Genomic DNA, 20,016 nt, shown 5'->3' with positions numbered 1-20,016 from the left:
AAAATTTGTTGAGTGAGTTGGACTTTCCAGTTGATGGACCTATGACTCTATTATGTGATAACAAAGCAGCCATAAACATTGTTGCTAGTCCATTGTTGCATGATAGAACTAAACACATCGAAGTCGACAACCTCTTTATCAGAGAAAAGGTTGTCACAGGGGAAGTGTGTACTCCTTATGTTAGCTCTGAAGATCAACTTGCAGACATCTTTACAAAAGGGTTACACCACTCACGTCATCATGATTTATGTGACAAGTTGGGCATGATTGACATCTATGTCCCTACTTGAGGGGGAGTGTTAAAAGACTGTTATTTATCTAAGTATAGTACCACAGGAGTACTATTGTATTTTCCTTCTTTTATTTTTTATATTCTGTCGCCCTAGTATATATATCAAAAAGCTGGCGCCGCCAGCAGCACTTTTGGCTCTCAGTTCTCTCTTCTCTCTTCTTCTCTCTCTCCTTTCTCTTCCTCCCTTCTTCTCTCCTGCATAATAGGCACTTAAATAATGACTCCAACTTCTAGACAACTCTAATAATACTTTCCTAATCCCACTAAAACTACAATAATTTATGGACATCAGAAATTACAAAAAATAATAAACCACAATCTTACTAAAATAGTAAGTACGAGAATTACTACCACAATAATTTAAAGACATCAGAAATTACAAAAAATAGTAAACCACGATCTTACTAAAATAGTAAGTACGAGAATTACTATAAATAGTAAGTCCGAAAGTTACCTTAAATGGTCATCTCAATATAACAGAATCTAAGTAGATTCTACTCTTTAGTTTTTTCCAAATCTTCTCCCAGAAAGAATGAGGCCAAAAGTATTTTCCAGACCATTTCTTCCTTCTCTTTAGAGCTGTTAGCTTCTTTTTGAGTTTCCAAAGAGGCTCACACTGATTTAACCAAATGCACGTGCTACATCATATATTCTATGATATACTAATATAATCAAATCTTCACCATTCATCAAAAAAAACGAGTGCAGTGAGTAGAGACTTCCCTAACTAGATAGACTAGACCCAAGACTAACAGACCAACCCAATCCAAATACCATCCATTGGAAAATTATTACACCCAAAAGACTGGAATGGGTGATCCACTGATCCTTCTTTCCACTCTGTACTTCCTCAGGATAAGGCAACAGCACATCTGTTAGCTGATCTTTGTATCCATCCAAACTAGACATAGTCTATTAGTTAAATCTTAACAGAATAGAATGGTGAAACGGGATTCATGTAGCCAACCCCATGTAGTTGGGATAAGGATTAGATAATGGTGATGATGAATTAAATGTCTAGCCCTGATAAAATGAAACAAAATTGAAGGGCTCACACTATTATCCTGCTCCAGTGCTCCTTCAAAAGTAAAATTTTTTGCTTGGGTTACAGCCTTGGAAAAGTGCCTCACTAGATGCTTCAGAAGACAGGTTTCAACATTACAGACGTGCTGTGTTCTTTTTGTAATTGGGAGGTAGAGACCTCAAGTCCTCTTTTCTTGCACTGTAACTTCAGTAGAGATGCATGGAGTCATTTTCTAGAGGCAGTAGATCTGAAATGGTGCTTTTCCAATCTAGTGAAAGCACAGTTAGAAGAATGACAGGTTGCCAGAATGACAAAAAAAGGGAAAGTTTGCTGGTTGGCTATTTCCTTGGCAATCTTTTGGGCTATTTCATTGGAAGCAGTAGTCATTAATATGGTGGTTGGACTTCTCAGAGACTGATTGTCTATTCCAAATTCTTTTAAGGATGATATCTTGGGACTTGGGTGTTTCTTTTTTGTGGGTGAATTTCTTTTGAGGTCCTTTTTTTGGGATATACTTGTACAAAATCTCATTATACAGTGGACCATTTTTTGTTAAGTTAATTCGTTATACTTTACCTTTCTTCAAAAAATTATCCTGCATCCACTGAATCACCACTTGGGAGTTCTCGTCAACCTCCAGCCTAGTAAAACCTAGGGAGTGCATCAGATGCAGTCTGACATATTCTTAGATTGAATAAATACTCAAAGCCTATATAACCAATGCATACTAGTAAAGTTTCATCCCTCATAGGCTTTGAATGCACCTCCAACTCCTGAGTTCCTTAGTTCTCAAGGGAGCAAAAGTCCAAGTTGAGTTTCTTTGCTCCTTAGGTAGGCAAATGATGCCACATAAGATCATTCCCTCACAGCTCATCAGTAGTGAAATCCTTGAGCTCCTATATTGTCTAACCTAGCAGAGTTCAGATGCACATAATTTGTTTTTTTCAACTATTGACATGCAACATGATTTGGTTCTTGCAGCTTTGGCATGCAGCATTCACATTTTTAAATGCACACGTACAGTTTTCAGGAGCCTTGGAAAAAATATATTTTTTATTTCATGATTCCATGCAAAAAAGCATTTCATGGGTTAAGTTCTTTGGTAGAATTATGATAAATTTCTCTCATAACAGACTAAAGCTCTAGTATATGGAGGTATATTTAAAAAGTTATCTTTCATTAGTGTATCCATTCATTTCATTTGCTTATCTCTGAACTTTCATATCATTGATGATTGTGTGGTTTTTTTCCCTATAAATGCAGTGGTGCTGGTGCTCACTTGTTTCGGTCTTGGGCAACATATTTGAACCGATCCATCATTCTTACACCTGAGGTATATGAATTTTCCAATCTCAGTTCATCCATAAGCTCTATTGAATAGATGCTAGACATTGTACTTTGGTCTTCATTGGTTCCAACCAATAAAATAGTTAGGTTTGACCAGCCCATAAAAGAAAACATAGTTCTTTTACAACTTCGATAAAGAATGTAAGAGAACTAATTTTATGGCCAATTTATTGAAAAGTGGTCCGCACTGCTAGGACTAGCTCAAGACAAAACTAACTCACTTATTAGATCCATTGACTTTCAAAAGAAATAAAAGAGATAACTGAAAAACTAGGAATTGACATGTACCGAGAATATACTAGAAATTATCAAACTGCCACAAAGGACCACATCTGAGGGGAATCAGATTTCTAACACATGAATGAAACATTATCTAAGATCAAGGCATTCTTCCATATGTTTTGACAAATGGCAATTCTTAATAGTATTTTTTATTTAGTTATCATAGCAGTAAACCCAAGACCACTTGCTTTGTTTGGAACATACACCTTGCCCAATCATCCAGGTGGCACTTTCTCTATCCAATATTATCCACCATCATCATCTAAGCCTTGTCCCAACTAATATGGGGTTGGCTACTATAAGAGTTTGCGAAAAGCTTTAATGCTGACTGCAATCGCCCACCTGACACACCCTCCTTTATCCATGCTTGGGACCACCAGTGTGAGGCAAACTCATACTGATGGAGTTATGGCACTTTCTCTATCCATTGCCAAATAGTTTCCTTCTCTAACTTTCCTAAATTTTTGAAAAAAAAAGAGAGATAATTGGATAGGAAAATTGTAGAATTTTCCAAAATTCAAGTTAGATACCCATTGAAAGATGAGGACTTCCCAACACTACTTTCAATTCTCCTTGTCATTGGATCTCAAATAACTCTAGGATGATACTCTTTTTGGGTAATAAATAAAAAAGCAAAATTTATTCAGGAATAAAGAAAGGATTACAACAAGGGATAAGCATCATCCTATATATACTGCTTGAGGAAGTTTCCTTCTTCCTTATTTTGAAAAGAAAACAATGGGGCAGAATAAGCTTCTAGGACTGTATTGGCATGATGATGCCAATACATTGATGATAGATGTAGGAAATACGAAAATTTTCCCCTCCCTAGCAAACGGGAGAAGACGGAAAAACCAAATTTCCAGTATAGAGGTGGAGGGAAGAGTAATAACTGCAAAAGATGAAATTGAAAGATGCTTCGTGGATCATTTTAAGTCAATCCTAGCATCCTCTAATGAAAACGTTGCAGAATTGGGAGATTTACAGTGGGACAAAGTGCCAGAATCTGAAGTTGTCCTCCTAGAAAGAGCCTTCACTATTGAGGAGATACATGAAGCAATATTCTCGATGGATAGATCTAAAGCTCCGGGGCCGGATGGATTTTCAATGGCTTTCTATCAGGATTGTTGGGAAATTTTGAAAGATGAATTAATGGATGTATTTGTGGAGTTCTATCAAGAAGGAAAATTATCGCCTGGAGCAAATGCAACTTTTATTGCTTTAGTGTCAAAAAAGGAGGCCAAAACCCATAAGGATTACAAGCTGATAAGTCTAATGGGTAGTTTATATAAAATCATTGCTAAAGTTCTGGCTAGTAGGTTGAAGATTGTACTGCCCTATGTTATCTCTCAGAACCAAGGGGCTTTTGTAGAAGGGAGACAGAATGTGGATCAAATCTTTGTGGCAAATGAGTGTGGCAGCTAAGAGAAAATAAGGGAGCAAAGGTTTGATTTGTAAATTGGACCTAAAAAAAGCTTATGATATGGTGGATTTGTCCTTTCTGTTGAATTTAATGGAAAAGATGGGGCTAGGTGAACGATGGCGGATGTGGATTAAAGAATGTATTAGCTCAACACACTTTTCTATTTTGATGAATGGGGTAGCAAAGGACTTCTTCCAAGCTAAAAGAGGACTAAGACAGGGTGTTCCTTTATCTCCATTCTTATTCACCTTTGTGGCTGAGGTTTTGAGTAGACAAATCATCAAGGCTGATCAAGAAAACCAGTTTAAAGGTTGGAGAATGGGTAGATTTGAAGTGGTGGTGTCTCATTTGCAATTTGCTAATGTCATAATCATTTTCTATGAAAGCTATGATGAATCCAGTCTAAGGAATCTGAAAAGATTGGTGGATGAATTTCAATAGGCCTCTAAATTGAAAGTCAATTGGGGAAAAAGTTGTGTAGCTAGAATCAACATTGAGGGGGGGGGGACATTCAAGCCATGGCAAATCTGCTAGGTTGTGAAGTGAAAAATTGGCCTCTTGAGTACTTAGGTATGCCCTTGGGTGGGAATCTGTGATAGACACATGGCCCATGCAGGTGTGTGACGTGGCGTAGGGAGAAGAGCAGCAGATTTCCTCCCTTTTCTCTTCATTTTCTTGTTAATTTATTTCTGCTCTATTTCCTTGTAACCTGTATGTAGGAATAGGTCAATAAAGCCAAGGAGTTGGCCTTAGGAAGTAGTCAATTTGGTTAAGTAGTTATTACTTAAGAATAAGTCAAGTTGTTAGTGGTTAAGTAGTTATGTTCCTATGACTTAGGGATAGACTAACTACTAGAGAAGCTAATCCCTTAATCCGTGGCTATGTTAGTGGAAGGAATTTGAGAATTTTCTTATATTTAAACACCACCCATCCAACATTGGAGGGCAGTTGAAGTTAAATAAATTTTATGGTTTTATTCTCACCTTAAGAAGAATAGTCTTTCCTTTCTAGCTTTGATTGAGACCTATCATTGGTATCAGAGTAGGCACCATGGCTACTAACAAGGAGAGAATTGAGAGCTTAGAGGTTGGACTTGGAGGACTCCAAGATAGCTTTAGTCGTATGGAGGCGGGAGTAGCTGATAAGTTCCATCAGTTAGAAGATGCCATCAACAAATTATCAGAAGCTCTACTCTCCAACCGTGCTGCATCAATTGCCAACAACCTTAAATTTAAGGCAAACTCTCCTACCGGGCGTTCTCGCAACATGAGAGAAGAATCTCGAGACAACTCCGAAGTGGGATGACAACTGTTCTCTTCCAAACTAGCCAAATCGGAGTTTCCTCGATTTGCGGGAGATGATCTCACCGAATGGTTCACAAGAGTAGATCAATTTTTTGAATACCAAGGCACTCTTGAATCTCACAAGGTGTCATTGGCTTCTTTCCATTTGGAAGGCGAGGCTAATCAATGGTGGCAATGGTTGAGAAGATCTTATAAGAAAGAAGGCAAAGAGGTGATATGAGAAATTTTTCAAGAGGAACTTTGGGCAAGACTTGGTCCTACCGAATGTGAAGACTTAGACGAAGCATTGTCAAATATTACACAAGTGGGCTCCTTATGTGATTATCAAAAAGAGTTCGAATGGCTGGGAAATCGGGTATAAGGGTGGACTCAAAAGGCATTGGTAGGCACCTTTATGGGAGGTCTTAAAATTGAAATAGTTGATGGGATTCAGATGTTTAAGCCAAAATCCTTGAAGGATGCCATCAGTTTAGTTAGGATGCGAGATGAGTAGCTAAACTGTCAAGAGAAGGCTACTTAGTGGTTAAGTAGTTATATTCCTATGGCTTAGGGATAGGCTAACTACTAGAGAAGCTAATCCCTTAATCAGTGGCTATGTTAGTGGAAGGAAGTTGAGAATTTTCTTGTATTTAAACACCATCCATCCAACATGGGAGGGCAGTTGAAGTTAAATAAATCTTATGGTTTTATTCTCACCTTAAGAAGAATAGTCTTTCGTTTCTAGCTTTGAGCAACTTGACCTATTCTTAAGTAATAACTACTTAACCAAATTGACTACTTCCTAAGGCCAACACCTTGGCTTTATTGATCTATTCCTACGTACAGGTTACAAGGAAATAGAATAGAAACAAACTAACAAGAAAATGGAGAGAAAAGGGAGGAAATCTGTTGCTCTTCTCCCTACGCCACGTCACACACCTGCATGGGCCATGCGTCTATCATTGCCCCCGTCTTTCAGAGGGACCTTGTCTTCAAGGTCAAATTTGATGTATCTGTTCCATAGCTCGTCAAAGGTTGGTGTGAACTCCCTCTTCATCATCTGTTTCACTTTCGTCATAATTTCCTTCAAGCAACAACAACTGCGGCCCTTTGCATTTGTGCTTCGGTACAAATTTCTCATTGCAATTAAAACAAAGGCCTTGAGCACGCCTCCTTTGCATCTCCGTCCAAGTGAGTCGTTTCATTGGTGAAGCGGACTTCAGTTTCGTTGGAGAAGAGTCGATAGTGGTCCTATTGAATGGACATGTAGCCTTCTCTTGACGGTTTAGCTGCTCATCTCGCATCCTAGCTAAACTGATGGCTTCCTTCAAGGATTTTGGCTTAAACATCCGAATCCCATATGCTATTTCAATTTTAAGACCTCCCATAAAGGTGCCTACCAATGCCTTTTGAGTCCACCCATGTACCCGATTTCCCAGCTGTTCAAACTCTTTTTGATAATCACGTAAGGAGCCCACCTGTGTAATCTTTGACAATGCTTCGTCAAAGTCTTCACATTCGGTAGGACCAAATCTTGCCCAAAGTTTCTCTTGAAAAATTTCCTATGTCACCTCTTTGCCTTTTTCCTTATAGGATCTTCTCAACCATTGCCACCATTGATTAGCGTCGCCTTCCAAATGGAAAGAAGCCAAGGACACCTTGTGAGATTCAAGAGTGCCTTTGTATTCAAAAAATTGATCTACTCTTGTGAACCATCAGTGGGGTCATCTCCCGCAAATCGAGGAAACTCCAATTTGGCTAGTTTGGAAGAGAACAATTGTCAAACCACTTCGGAGTTGTCTCGAGATTCTTCTCTCATGTTGCGAGAACGCCCGATAGGAGAGTTTGCCTTAAATCCGAGGCTGTTGGCAGTCGATGTAGCACGGTTGGAGAGTAGAGCTTCCGATAATTTGTTGATGGCATCTTCTAACTGATGGAACTTATCAGCTACTCCCGCCTCCATACGATTAAAGCTATCTTGGAGTCCTCCAAGTCCAGCCTCTAAGCTCTCAATTCTCTCCTTGTTAGTAGCCATGGTGCCTAGCTCTGATACCAATGATAGGTCCCAGTCAAAGCTAGAAAGGAAAGATTATTCTTCTTAAGGTGAGAATAAAACCATAAGATTTATTTAACTTCAACTGCCCTCCCATGTTGGATGGGTGGTGTTTAAATACAAGAAAATTCTCAACTTCCTTCCACTAACATAGCCACTGATTAAGGGATTAGCTTCTCTAGTAGTTAACCTATTCCTAAGCCATAGGAACATAACTACTTAACCACTAACAACTTGACCTATTCTTAAGTAATAACTACTTAACCAAATTGACTACTTCCTAAGGCCAACACCTTGGCTTTATTGATCTATTCGTACGGTTACAAGGAAATAGAACAGAAATAAACTAACAAGAAAATGAAGAGAAAAGGGAGGAAATCTGCTGCTCTTCTCCCTATGCCACGTCACACACCTACAAGGGCCATGCGTCTATCAATCTGAAAGCCGAAAGTTTATGGAAACCGGCGGTAGAGAGGTTCATAAAGAAGTTGGCAATGTGGAAGAGAAATTATACATCCTTGGAGGGAACAATCACCTTGATAAAATCAACCCTAGCAAACCTACCCACTTATTTCCTTTCCACATTTAAGATCCCAGTGAAGGTAGCTAGGAAGTTGGAGAAGATTATGAGGGACTTTTTGTGGGAACCAGGTGAAGAAAAGAAAGATCATTTAGTGAAGTGGGAGCAAGTCTATTACCCTAAGGAGCAGGGTTGGTTAAGTATAGGGAACCTATTATAGAAAACAAGGCCCTTCTAGGGAAATGGCTATGGAGATTCCCTTGTGAAGAAGAAAGATTGTGGCATAGGGTCATTAAAAGCTTACATGGTGAAGCAGAGAACGGCTGGGATGCAAAACTAGCCCCCAATGTAGCTCCATCTCCCTGCAAGGCAATCTTTGATTATATCCAACCTTTCTTCAATTTATCAGGTTTGAAGTTGGTTGTGGTAACAAAGTTTTATTCTGGGAAGACCTTTGGGTTGGGGAACTGCCTCTTATGATCAAATTCCCAGACCTCTACTCCTTATCAAACCATAAAAACAAAACATGTTGCTAGGCTTTGGTGTGCTTTCAGATTCAGGGATCTCTTGGGATTTTGGTTTCAAAAGAGGGTTGAGGGAAAATGAGTGTGAGTCTCCAGTGCTTTTGATTTCAATACTTGAGAAGGTTTACTTGGACCAATCTATAGCTGATTGTAGAGTTTGGTCCCCAACTTCTGATGGTTTATTTTCCTGTGCATCTTTCTTTGGTTTGCTCACTCACATTGATCCTATGGGGGAGAACTTCCCAGTGAGAGAAATCTGGTCTAAACCGATCCCTCCAAAAGTATAAGCTTTCTGCTGGGAAATGTTCCTAGGGAAGGTAAACACTTGTGATGTGCTACAGAAAAGGAGGCCAAACAATTGCCTCTCTCCTCATGTGTGTGTCCTTTGTTTGGGATGTGGTGAAACCCTAACCCATTTACTTTTATCCTGCTCTTTTACTTCTGATATTTGGAATTTTGTTTGTTCTCTCTTTGGATGCAGATGGTTTCCCCCACAGGATGTGGTAAAAAAGGAAAGTGCTTATGGAAGGCAGTAAGAGCAGCTATAGTATGGACTATATGGGAGGAAAGAAACCTAAGAATCTTTTCTGGAAAAGCAAAACAAAGGAGGAAGCTATTGAAGCCATAAAAATCAGAACTGCACATTGGGTGAAGACCATGGAGATATTCAGAAACTACTCCACGAATGAGATCCTAAGAAATTGGGTTGAAGTAGCATAAACAGATATACCCAAAGTACTTGTATGTATGGAATGGAAGCCACCAGCACTGAACAAATTAAAACTGAACTTTGATGGGAGTTCTCTTGGCAACCCAGGAAGGGCAAGCTTAGGGGGTGTGTTCAGAAATCAGTTGGGCGTGGTGGTGGCACTCTACTCAGGACCAATAGGTTTTGGTGATTCAATACAGGCTGAATCTCTAGCCCTACTTCAAGGTCTAAAGATGGCTGAGCAGATAGGAACAACAGACTTAGAAATAGAAGGAGATTCACTATTGGTCATCTCTTGGGCCAAAAACATCACATCAGCACCTTGGAAGCTCAAATTTGTCTTCAGAGAAATTGACACACTTGCAAGGAAGTTCAACTCTCAGTTTGGTTGGGTCAAACGGGATGCAAATGGGATGGCGGATACCCTAGCAAAACAAGGGGCAAATAGATCTTCCTTGTACTGGGCAGAATTGTAACTAATTACTGGAGATTGCAGTCAGTCCGTCTGTAATCTTTATCTATAGTAACTTAATTTCTCTGTTATTAATGAAAGCTATTTTGCTGATCAAAAATAAAAAAAAATGTAGAGAGTGATGGTGGTGATGAAAACCTTTCTTCCAAAACTTAGTTTTGGTCCACCAAACCCCCACCTCCCTTCCCCTTACCTCCCCCACAAAACAAAAATAAAAAAAAGAAAAAAAAGAAATAAAGAAATAAAGAAAAAGTGAAAAAGAAAAAAAGAGGAAAGGAAAACCCTCTGATGTGGGGATTGGCATCTCTGGATTTGTTTACAGGGACCATGCTTATCTTCTCTTTATGATTCCAGTTTTACTGACTTCAAATGGATCACATCCATGTTCCACTATGCAAGAGATGCCATGTGGGTTCCAATTCATGGGTTGGACTTATAAGGTTTGTCATTCATCTTTTGGAGGCTGATCAAGTTGTAGTATTTTGTTGTTCTCATTCCATGTTTCACAAATGTTTTTTCTGGTAAGAGTTTCACAAAAGCCTAGGAATTAAGTAGGTCAGAAGTTTATAGTTGGAGTTAAGTAGGTATGCTATTTTGATTTTTCTAGTTTCAAGCAGAAATCAGATAGCAGTAAGCCTTCTATCCTCTACTTTTTCTTTATTGGGTATGTGGGTTTATACCTAAACTGCCTCTTCTTCCATCCTTTTATGCTTTTCTGACTTTTGAAGTTCATATTGTCCCCTGTTTTTTTTGGCAAATACTTAAACCTCCCATTTCTTTAACCTCTGCAATAACCTCCCTCCACATTTCAAATAAATATGCAAATCAGTCTTGCTGTTAATTTTTCTGTAACAGAGATGTTGAAATTATGACTATGCCCTTGTTACCTTTAACATTTAATTTTTTTACTTTTTCCTTCATAACTCAGTTCAGTTCATCCACATATATGAATCAGATTATTTAGTAAACTCACTTAAATAATTTGAGTCACCTTTTTTAGGGTAATTTGGTACACTTTCATCCCACTAAAGTTTCTTATGGGAAAAATGGGATTTTAAAAAATTCAGAGCAATATGTTAGTGTTTTCTATCAAGAAAATTATTGGAAAGGGTGCATTTGCATATTTATTTGGAATGTGAAAAGGGAGGATTTTGCAGAGGTCAAACTACAAGGGAGGTTTAAGTATTTGTCAGAAAATCCAGGGGAGGTTTAAGTAGTTTTCCATTACAAATTTTATTCTATAGAAATTTTGGCGGAAGTGCATAAATGGGAATTGCCTCCAAGGATGTGATCAAGCAAATCCAAGCTTTGATGGATGAAGTGGCTGAGCCATTGAAGAATACATTTCAGTACCTGATGGTCTTGGAGAGGCATTCACATCTTGATAGAAAGTTTGATGGTTGAACGGCAAGTTGGTGATGTCTATGGCGATGATGACGAAAGGGGCTTCTGTGAGAGAACTAGGTTTGGTAGAATGGTTGGAGTTTCTGAGTCATTGCCTGGTAGGGAAGTTTGTTCACTCTGACTCTGATATCAGAGATGTGGAGAAATGGGCAAGCAATGGATGGAGACATCTAAGTTTTTCTTGTGTTAGGACTTAAGTGAATGCATGCATCTTTATTTCTTTCAGTTTCAGGTGGAACGAAGATATGGAGAAAGCCCTAGTGAGAGATAAGTTGGGGATTAAAAGGGATCCTGAAATTTTCTTTAAAAGATAGACACCATTGTTGGGGAAAAACATTGTTTCAATGAGTTTTGTTTGGATTGATGTCTATGGGATTCCTTTACATGCATGGAGTGCAGAAGTATTTAGGGCTAAGGAAATGCATGTGGAATCTTTAAGAGATTTGACTTCAGAAATAGGAGATGGGAGAATATCCAATTTGCGAGGATTCTAGTGGAGAGTGAGGAGGTTAATGTGATCCCAACATTGCTGGATTTATTTTACATGTAGAAGGTTTTACATCTGAGAATAGTTGTTGCTGGATCGGATCCTATGTTTCGGATTAATGAGATCTAGCCGCTTTTTTCATCAAATGTCAGGCCCTATCGTTATCCTAGATTCCAGAGGGAGATGGAAAAATTGTACAAGAATTATTAGAGAAAAAGTTCATACAGCCTAATTCAAGCCCATATTCAGCATCAATCCTCTTGTTCATGAGAAAAAGATGGAATGTGGAGTTTTTGCATTGATTACCAGGCTTTAAATCAGATTATAATAAAAGACCGGTTTCCCATTCCTCTTTGTTATGAACTACGGGATGACTTATATGCAGCCACTCTATTCTCTAAGCTTGATCTACGGTTGGGATACTACTAAACATGGATGCACCCGGTGGATATACTAAAAACTGCATTCCATACGCATGATGGCCATTATGAATTCCTCGTCATGCCATTCGGATTGACAAATGCATTGGCAACATTTCAAGCCATCATGAATGAGGTATTTTGTCCCTATTTGCATCGTTTTATTTTAGTCTTCTTTGATGATATTTTGGTGTATAGTGTTGATTGGGCTTCTCACATACACCATTTAATCATTGCCTTGGAACTTCTGAGATGACATCAATTATACGCAAAGGCCTCATGTTTTTGAACAAACATAGGTCCAATACCTAGGTCATGTGGAGTAAAGGTCATGGCCGATCCTGACAAAATTGCTTGCATTCAAGGATGGACACCACCCACATTAGTTAAGGCCCTAAGGGCCTTCTTTGGCCCCACAGGTTACTAGAGGCGCTTTATACCACATTATGCTTTAACGACAGCACCGCTCGCTTATTTATTACACAAAAATGCATTCTAGTGGGGTGACTAGGCTCATCAGGCTTTTGCCACTCCAAAGCAAGCTATCTCTACTCCACCAGTTCTCTCATTACCTGACTTCTCAAAACAGTTCATACTTGAATGTGATGCGTCTGGGATGGGTCTAGTAGTTGTGTTAATGCAAGACGGGCAACCATTGGCTTATTTTAGTAAAGTGTTGTCACCATAGAACCATGCTAAGTCAGCATATGAGAAGGAACTCATGGTAGTTGTACTCGCAGTCCAAAAAGAAGAAGAAGAAGAAGAAGAAGAAGAAGAAGAAGAAGGAGAAGAAGAAGGAGAAGAAGGAGAAGAACTCGTACCCGGGCTCCAGCTATCCTGAGGGAAACTTCAGAGGGAACCAGCTACTAGACGCGGTCGCACTTGCTGTGTTGAGCACTGCGTGCGTTGCCGCAGCCTTAACAGTGTCGTCCTGCTCGTGCTTGTGAACACGCGTTTGTGGGTTAGCGATGCCGGGTTAGGTGACGTGCAAGGTGTTTGGCAATTGTGCTTTGGGCAATGTTTGTGTTGATTAAACCCTAACAGATAAGAAAATAATAAAAATAAATTAGTATATAAACACACAAAATGAATATTTTAGTTTAAAATGTCTGTTTTATAATTAAAACCTCAAAAAAATTAAGAATATAAAAGTTTTTTGTAACACGCTATAGAAAACTGCTTGGCGATTAGGCTAGGCGAGCCTCCAAGGACACCTTGTTGCCTAGGTGCCCACCTAGGCGTTGCCTTGACAACTATGATGTTAGCCTAAAAGTTTGTTCTTTTTATTTCAGGTCTCTTTTTACTGTACTTGATTATGCTTGATAATGTATTGTGGAATTACTGCTGTTTGCCTTTCTATAATTGGTCGATAGGTTTAAGATTCTTTTATTTGATCATTTGTATTGCACTTGTGAATTGTGACTAGCTATAAATATTTATAATAGTATTAATAGCATAGACAGTACTGACTTTGGGTGAGGTTGAAATAACTGACCTTTTAGTCTCTCTCCTTCAAGAGGGTTTTACATTTAACAGATTCTGTTAATGTTTTATGTTACCACAGGGAGATCGTACAGATAAGCGGGACACAAGTGCCTTTAACACATGGAAAGATATCATAATTCCTGGAAATGTTGATGACGGGATGACAAGAGATGGTTCTGCCATAGTTGAACCTTTACCTTTGTCAAAGAGAAAATATTTAGCAAACTTCTTAGGTCGAGCCCAGGGAAAAGTTGGACGTCTCCAATTGATAGAGCTTGCAAAGCAGTTCCCAGATAAGGTTTGTTTTCTTCCATGTTGTGTGGGTTTTAACAATTTAAAAGGGATGCTGAATCTTTTATATTGAAGTTTTGATAGAGCAGTAAAAAAGCTCGGTAAATGCAAAAGTCAAAAATGACTTAGTAAGCAGGTTTCTTTGTTTTGTACTGTGTTGAACCATGAACAAGATTATCTGTGATTTGCATTATGTTTAGTTGTAATAAGTCAAGAAATGCAAGGAAACATAAAAAACAACTTTTTATTTTTTAAATTATTGCAGTGATAAGCACTTTCTGTGACAAATAATAATCAATCCACAAGTTCAGTTCCATCTTGATTTTCCTCCATATTTTCTGGGAACAAGCTTGTGCATGGAATCCAAGGTTCCAATTAATTACTTTGTTGAGGCATGTGCTGCATTCTGGTTGATATGGAAAATCCTAACTATCTCCAGAAAAATATTATACTTTTTCTATAAACATCTATCAATTGAAGAAATATTTATTCCATTAACTATTATTTTGGTTTGATTATTTAAGTGATGAAATCATTACTTATTAGCAGTTAATTGTGTCCAGCTACAAAATTTTATTTTATTTTTGGGTGAGAGGGTTAATATTTGTTTCCCAACGCTGGTAACCTGTTTTGGCTCTTGGAGTTCCCATCAAATGTGCTAATATAGTCATTTGAATACTAGATTTTGTAAACTTAGAACGGAATAATTTTCTTCACATCATTGAAAAAGAACATAGTTGTCTTGGCATGATTCTATATCTAATAATATTTATGTACTTGCAATCTATTCATAGTAGAAGTATTCAATATGCACTTCACATATTCTGGATGATGTGACAAATAGAAAGTTGTTGCAACATAGGAACTGATTTAGTAATAACGAATAGATTTAACATGGTGAGTAGCAAAGTATACATGCCATAACAAGTACTAGGATTGGTTCAGTCATGTATCAATAGGAGTGACAGCATCTGGAAGCATTCGGGAATCAAAGGTTAGGTTTTGTCCCTGCTAAATTTTGAATTCAAACTAGCTTTATGTTCTGATAATAACAGGATAGGAAGAAATGACAGGATTCTTTGTGGTAAAATTTTGAATTCAAAACAAGCTTTCTGTTCTTGTTGTTCAGTACTTAATATCAAGCTCTGTTGTTCAAAACTTGTTTCTGAATTTTGATTGCTATGGATTACAATGATGGAGATTTATCCCCTGCTAGTTATAGTTCATTTCAGAGAGCATGCATTTTGATTTTATGAACAGTTGGAATCTCCAGAATTGAAGTTTAGTGGCCCTGACAAATTGGGAAGGATAGAGTATTTTCAACATCTGCGCAATGCCAAGTTCTGCCTTGCACCACGTGGTGAATCATCATGGACTCTTCGTTTTTATGAATCATATTTTGTGGTATGCATTATTCTCTCCCTCTCTCTCTCTCTCCCCCCTCCCTCTCTCCAGCAAAATCCATTCCTAATATTGTTATGGAAAAAGGTTTTCTATCTAGATGGATCATATACATCTGTTTTCTGCACGGCTCACACACACTAAGGACAAATGGGCGAGCATGGTCAATCCAGACCATCTCTTGATTTTTTTAATTTCCAGTTTGGCAGTTCCATGTTTACATCAGCTTAGCAATCCAACATATATTTGACTCTGTTCCTTGTAATATGAAACAGTTAAATTTGTTCTTTTTTTCCAACAAGTCCTATGAAAAGGCAACTGTGGTTAATGATGATGATGCCAATGATTTTCTAATGATTCCTATGGGTATACCATGTGGACATTCAGTGGTTGGTACTTTTATTGGGAATGACAACTCTACTAGAGCTGTAGTTGTTTCTCTTCTTACTGGGGTTAGGATTGCCGGGTAGAGACATTTAATCTCCATGGCGGTTGGAGGTAGACCTGTTCATAGGCCAGGCTTCAGGCTTGGCTTTACACTATTTTGGGCTCAGGTTTTGGGCCGGGCCCATTCAAAATTTTCAAAAGCTAAGCCTGAGTCTGGTCCATGAACAAGTCTAATTGAAGGTAATTCCACAAATGCATTCAGGTGAAGTCTATGTATGGTGAGGCGGATCTTTAGGATTAGTTCACTACCTTAACCAGATAAGGGAGTACACCTTACTACTTTCATCTACAATAAGATGGATTCTCACCTCCTGGAAAATTGAATTCAGCTTTACAGGAATAGGTGTTTACAAGGCTGTATTATATAGTGATAGCTATCTTTTTAGTTTTAACCTCTGACCTGAAAAGGGTCTCTCTCTGTCTGTCTCTCTTCTGCGTGTGTTTTGTACACTGGGGGTTCTTTGGGCCACATGGGTCACTGTTGGTTCTGAAAAATTCCACATGAGGATTGAGATGGGGTGGAATGTCTAAACACATTCTATTGCTGCCATCCAAATGGCTGCATTTTTTATTGCTGAATCTTATAGATTCATCTACTACATGATTTGTTTGACGAAAGCTCTCAAACCCCATCATTGGAACATGCTTTGTTTTATAGTCAATTTATACATGCTGGATGTCTCTAATTAGTCATTATATGAAACAGGAATGCGTTCCAGTCATCTTATCCGATCAAGTGGAGTTGCCTTTCCAGAATGTCATCGACTACACCCAGATATCAATAAAGTGGCCATCCACACGTATAGGACCTGAACTCCTGGATTACCTGCAATCAATTCCAAGTAAGTGAATGCTTTACAGTCTCTCCTTACTCATGAATATGTCTTCTGACTTAGTTGCATTCTACGCTCAGATGAAGAGATAGAGAGGATGATAGCTCATGGTAGACAGGTGAGGTGCTTGTGGGTTTATGCTCCTGAAACTGAACCTTGTTCAGCAATGGTTGGTGTGATGTGGGAGCTTCAGAGGAAGGTGAGAAAATTCCACCAGTCAGCAGAAACATTCTGGCTACACAACATAACTATTGTAAACAGAAATTTGGTGGAGTTCCATAATTGGAAACCTCCTATGCCATTGCCTTGATTTTGCTTCTGCACGTGCTTCTGTCTCCTATGCACATTGCTTGGATCCCTTGCAATGTTTCCCTCGTTTAATTGTTTGTATCTTTGCCAGTTGCAACTGGAAGAAATGCTTTTGATTCTCTGCAGCAAGTTCTCTTCATTAACGGGATTTCTGTCAGATGAATGTAGTCATGTAGATATGAATTGACGTATGTATACTCATATCAAGAAGAAAAACAAATTGTATTCAATATATTTTTCACTATATTTTCTGGCCAATTTGAGCTTAACAAAGTTCATATAAAACATAATAGCAACCATCCAAATCTGTAAAATGTTGACTACTGGTAAAATATGGGTAATAAGCCTGTTAGTCGAGTTGTCTAAGTGAAGAAGTTCTCATTAGTATAAATGTTTCAGCATCAAAAAAGACAAATCTGTTGACATTTCCAAAATATGACCTTTCATGGATATTTTTAAATTAAAAATTTTGCATCTAGGCTGGATAAAAGCTTCAATACGAGATTAGATATAGGGATTATGCCAATTGCATCATCCTGACCCATCTGTTACGACTGTTATAATAATTATTTGATGCGTAGTCTTGATTGGCACCTTGATCCATCATGGCAGACGGGTGATCTCATAAGGTAGCTTTCATAATTGACCCGATTAGGACTGGCCGGGCCCGGCCAAGATGGGCCAGGTCTAACCAGATTTTAGAAGCACTGGTCTAGACTAGCTTGTTCTTAACCCCGCTTAGCTATAGCTGGGCCAAGGTGTTTCATGCAAGTTACCACTCATACATCATTCCAGAAGTGGAAACTTTTGATTCCTTTCCTACATTGAAGGGTTCGACACGCGTATGTCTGATGGGTTTCTTCCACTTGGGTGAATTGTGGCTTTGAATAGTACAAAAAAACGCTAATGTATTGACTTCTATTGAAGCAAGGTAGAATTCTTCAACAAATGAAATGAAGTTGAAGATCTGTGAGCTTGTGTTTCTCCAACAACTAAAGAGATCACCTTGTTTCTTCTTGATTCTTTTGCTCTCAAAAGACCACCAAAATAGAGGTCTTCTCGTTTTACAGAGGTCAAAGAAATCATCTACCACCATAGCCCTCTTCCATACAGAGATTATCATATAAGGGTTTTTCTAAAAATATTCCTTGCTAGAGATTCCCAACTTATGGAACAAATTGCTTTGCGAGTAATGGAAAACCAAACCAAATATCCATCATAACTAGTTACTTTAGGTTATTGGGAAGACTGTGCTATGAGTGGGATCAACCCATGTACGTAAGACTCCACTCCACAATTGGGCCTCTTAAGAAATCTATCTGCCCAGCCTACCTAGGCTATCCACCTTCCCAATTTCACACCCCATTCTACTGTTGACCTCTAAACGACATGCCTAAAACCTGTGGTCCACAATTGTGTTTCTCTCTCTCTCTCTCTCTCTCTCTTGTCTGGCTTAACGTATTTGTGAAGCTCCCTCTCATGTACGCCTCTGCTAGTGGCACCACCATTCACTTACTGAAAAAAAAGGGGAAAGTTGGTGAAATGTAAGACTTGCGTAAACTTAGCACTAAAAGGGTCTCTTGCGATTTCAAATAAATGATGACTTTGGTCAATATGCTCTTGATCGATCGATGAGGCGTCAAAATCTACTGATTTGTACATCATACAGAATTCTGATCATTTACGATTTACCCCAACTTGGATGCCTAAAAAAACAGGCTCCATTTAATGCGTCTCATGACTTGCACCGAGACTTTGATCCTCAGGAGCTCCTAAGTTGGTTGTTGCCATCGGAGTGGGCAAAGAAACGATTCAAAGCCACTAAGTCAAGAAATGGATCGAAGCCCATTATAAGAAGACTTGCACATTGCAGCAGACCGGACTTGGGTCTGTCAACGCCTCTCAAGCAATTAGTGGATGCTGCATCCTATAAACTGAGTGATGCTGCTGGTGTTGAGGACATTCATTTGTGCTACCGAACATCATTTCGGCCACACTGATCGTGAAACCATTAATATATATTAGTGTGCCACAATTCAGTTCCATTCACTTCTGCTATTTTCTATTCCACATGGAGCTATAAGCCATATGAGCAAAATTCACAAACAGTTTGTAAACGTTTTTTTTTTTTTTTTAATTTTATTTTTTAAAACCTAAGTTTACTCAGGTGGAGGGTTAACCTCCTTAAATTTTATTAACCATTATCAACAAGGAGATAAATCAATAATAGAGCGGAGAATGTAAACCGCCTTGCCCCAAAACCCAACAAAAAAATGGACACAGCTTCACTCTCTCAACCCAGCCCATTACAAGACTCTGGAACCAACAAGACAATACCAAATAAACACAAAGCTGAGCTTATAAATTGGGTTTAAATTTTAGTAAGGAGAAGCAAGTAAATGAAAATCCAAGGGAAAAATTCGTACTAGGGACGGATGATTATGGGCCAAGTCTGGTCATTGGCCTATATATCGAACCTATCTAATGTTTTATCATAAATAACCTCATCTATTTCTGCTACGTCGAGAAATTCTGTAGAAAATCTCAGTCGTTCATCGATGGAAAACCCTTTGGATTGGCCAAGGCTGTATTTGGTTTGATAAGAACTGAGAAACAAAAAGTTGAGGGATAATTGTTAAATAATTTCACGACATTTGTTAAGAACTTTCCTTCAACCTTATGTTTCTCTTTTATTTATCTCATGAAACCAAAGACAGCTTAAAGGATGTTCGGAAAGAAAAGGAATTTTGAATAAATTGGCAATGGATGTTTGCTGGTTAATTATAAAGTAGACTTTTTCACTAAAAGAGTGGATTAGCGAGCAAAGCTGCTTCTATATTGTTCTATTGATTATATCGTATATTTTGCTTACTGATATGCCTACTTTAAGATGCTTTTAGAAAATTCTTCTTTTAATAATTAAAGAACACTAAAAAACCCCTGTGAAATTTTGGAAAAAAAAAAACCTAAAAATAAAGTGCAAGGTTCAAATTAAATATCAACACATCCCC

At 38.4% G+C, this 20,016-nt stretch overlaps 1 protein-coding gene across 1 annotated transcript in view; it reads left to right on the top strand.

The window, feature by feature from the left end:
* Positions 1 to 17,263, top strand: part of LOC148876138 (putative glucuronosyltransferase GUT1) — a 31,347-nt gene extending 14,084 nt beyond the window's left edge. Inside the window, exons 4-8 of the mRNA XM_088966216.1 lie at positions 2,580 to 2,649; positions 13,804 to 14,022; positions 15,276 to 15,419; positions 16,570 to 16,705; positions 16,777 to 17,263. Coding sequence (XP_088822342.1) covers positions 2,580 to 2,649; positions 13,804 to 14,022; positions 15,276 to 15,419; positions 16,570 to 16,705; positions 16,777 to 17,006 — 799 coding nt within the window. The 3' untranslated portion in view covers positions 17,007 to 17,263. The remainder of the gene's footprint in view (positions 1 to 2,579; positions 2,650 to 13,803; positions 14,023 to 15,275; positions 15,420 to 16,569; positions 16,706 to 16,776) is intronic.
* The last annotated feature ends 2,753 nt before the right edge of the window (positions 17,264 to 20,016 follow it).

This window comes from Nelumbo lutea, chromosome 1 (genome assembly GCF_056320005.1).
Source record: "Nelumbo lutea isolate HS-2025 chromosome 1, American lotus-T2T, whole genome shotgun sequence".
NCBI classification, from domain to species: Eukaryota; Viridiplantae; Streptophyta; class Magnoliopsida; order Proteales; family Nelumbonaceae; genus Nelumbo; species Nelumbo lutea.
Note: the sequence above shows the minus strand (reverse complement) of the source record. Positions and strands in the feature narration are given on the sequence as shown.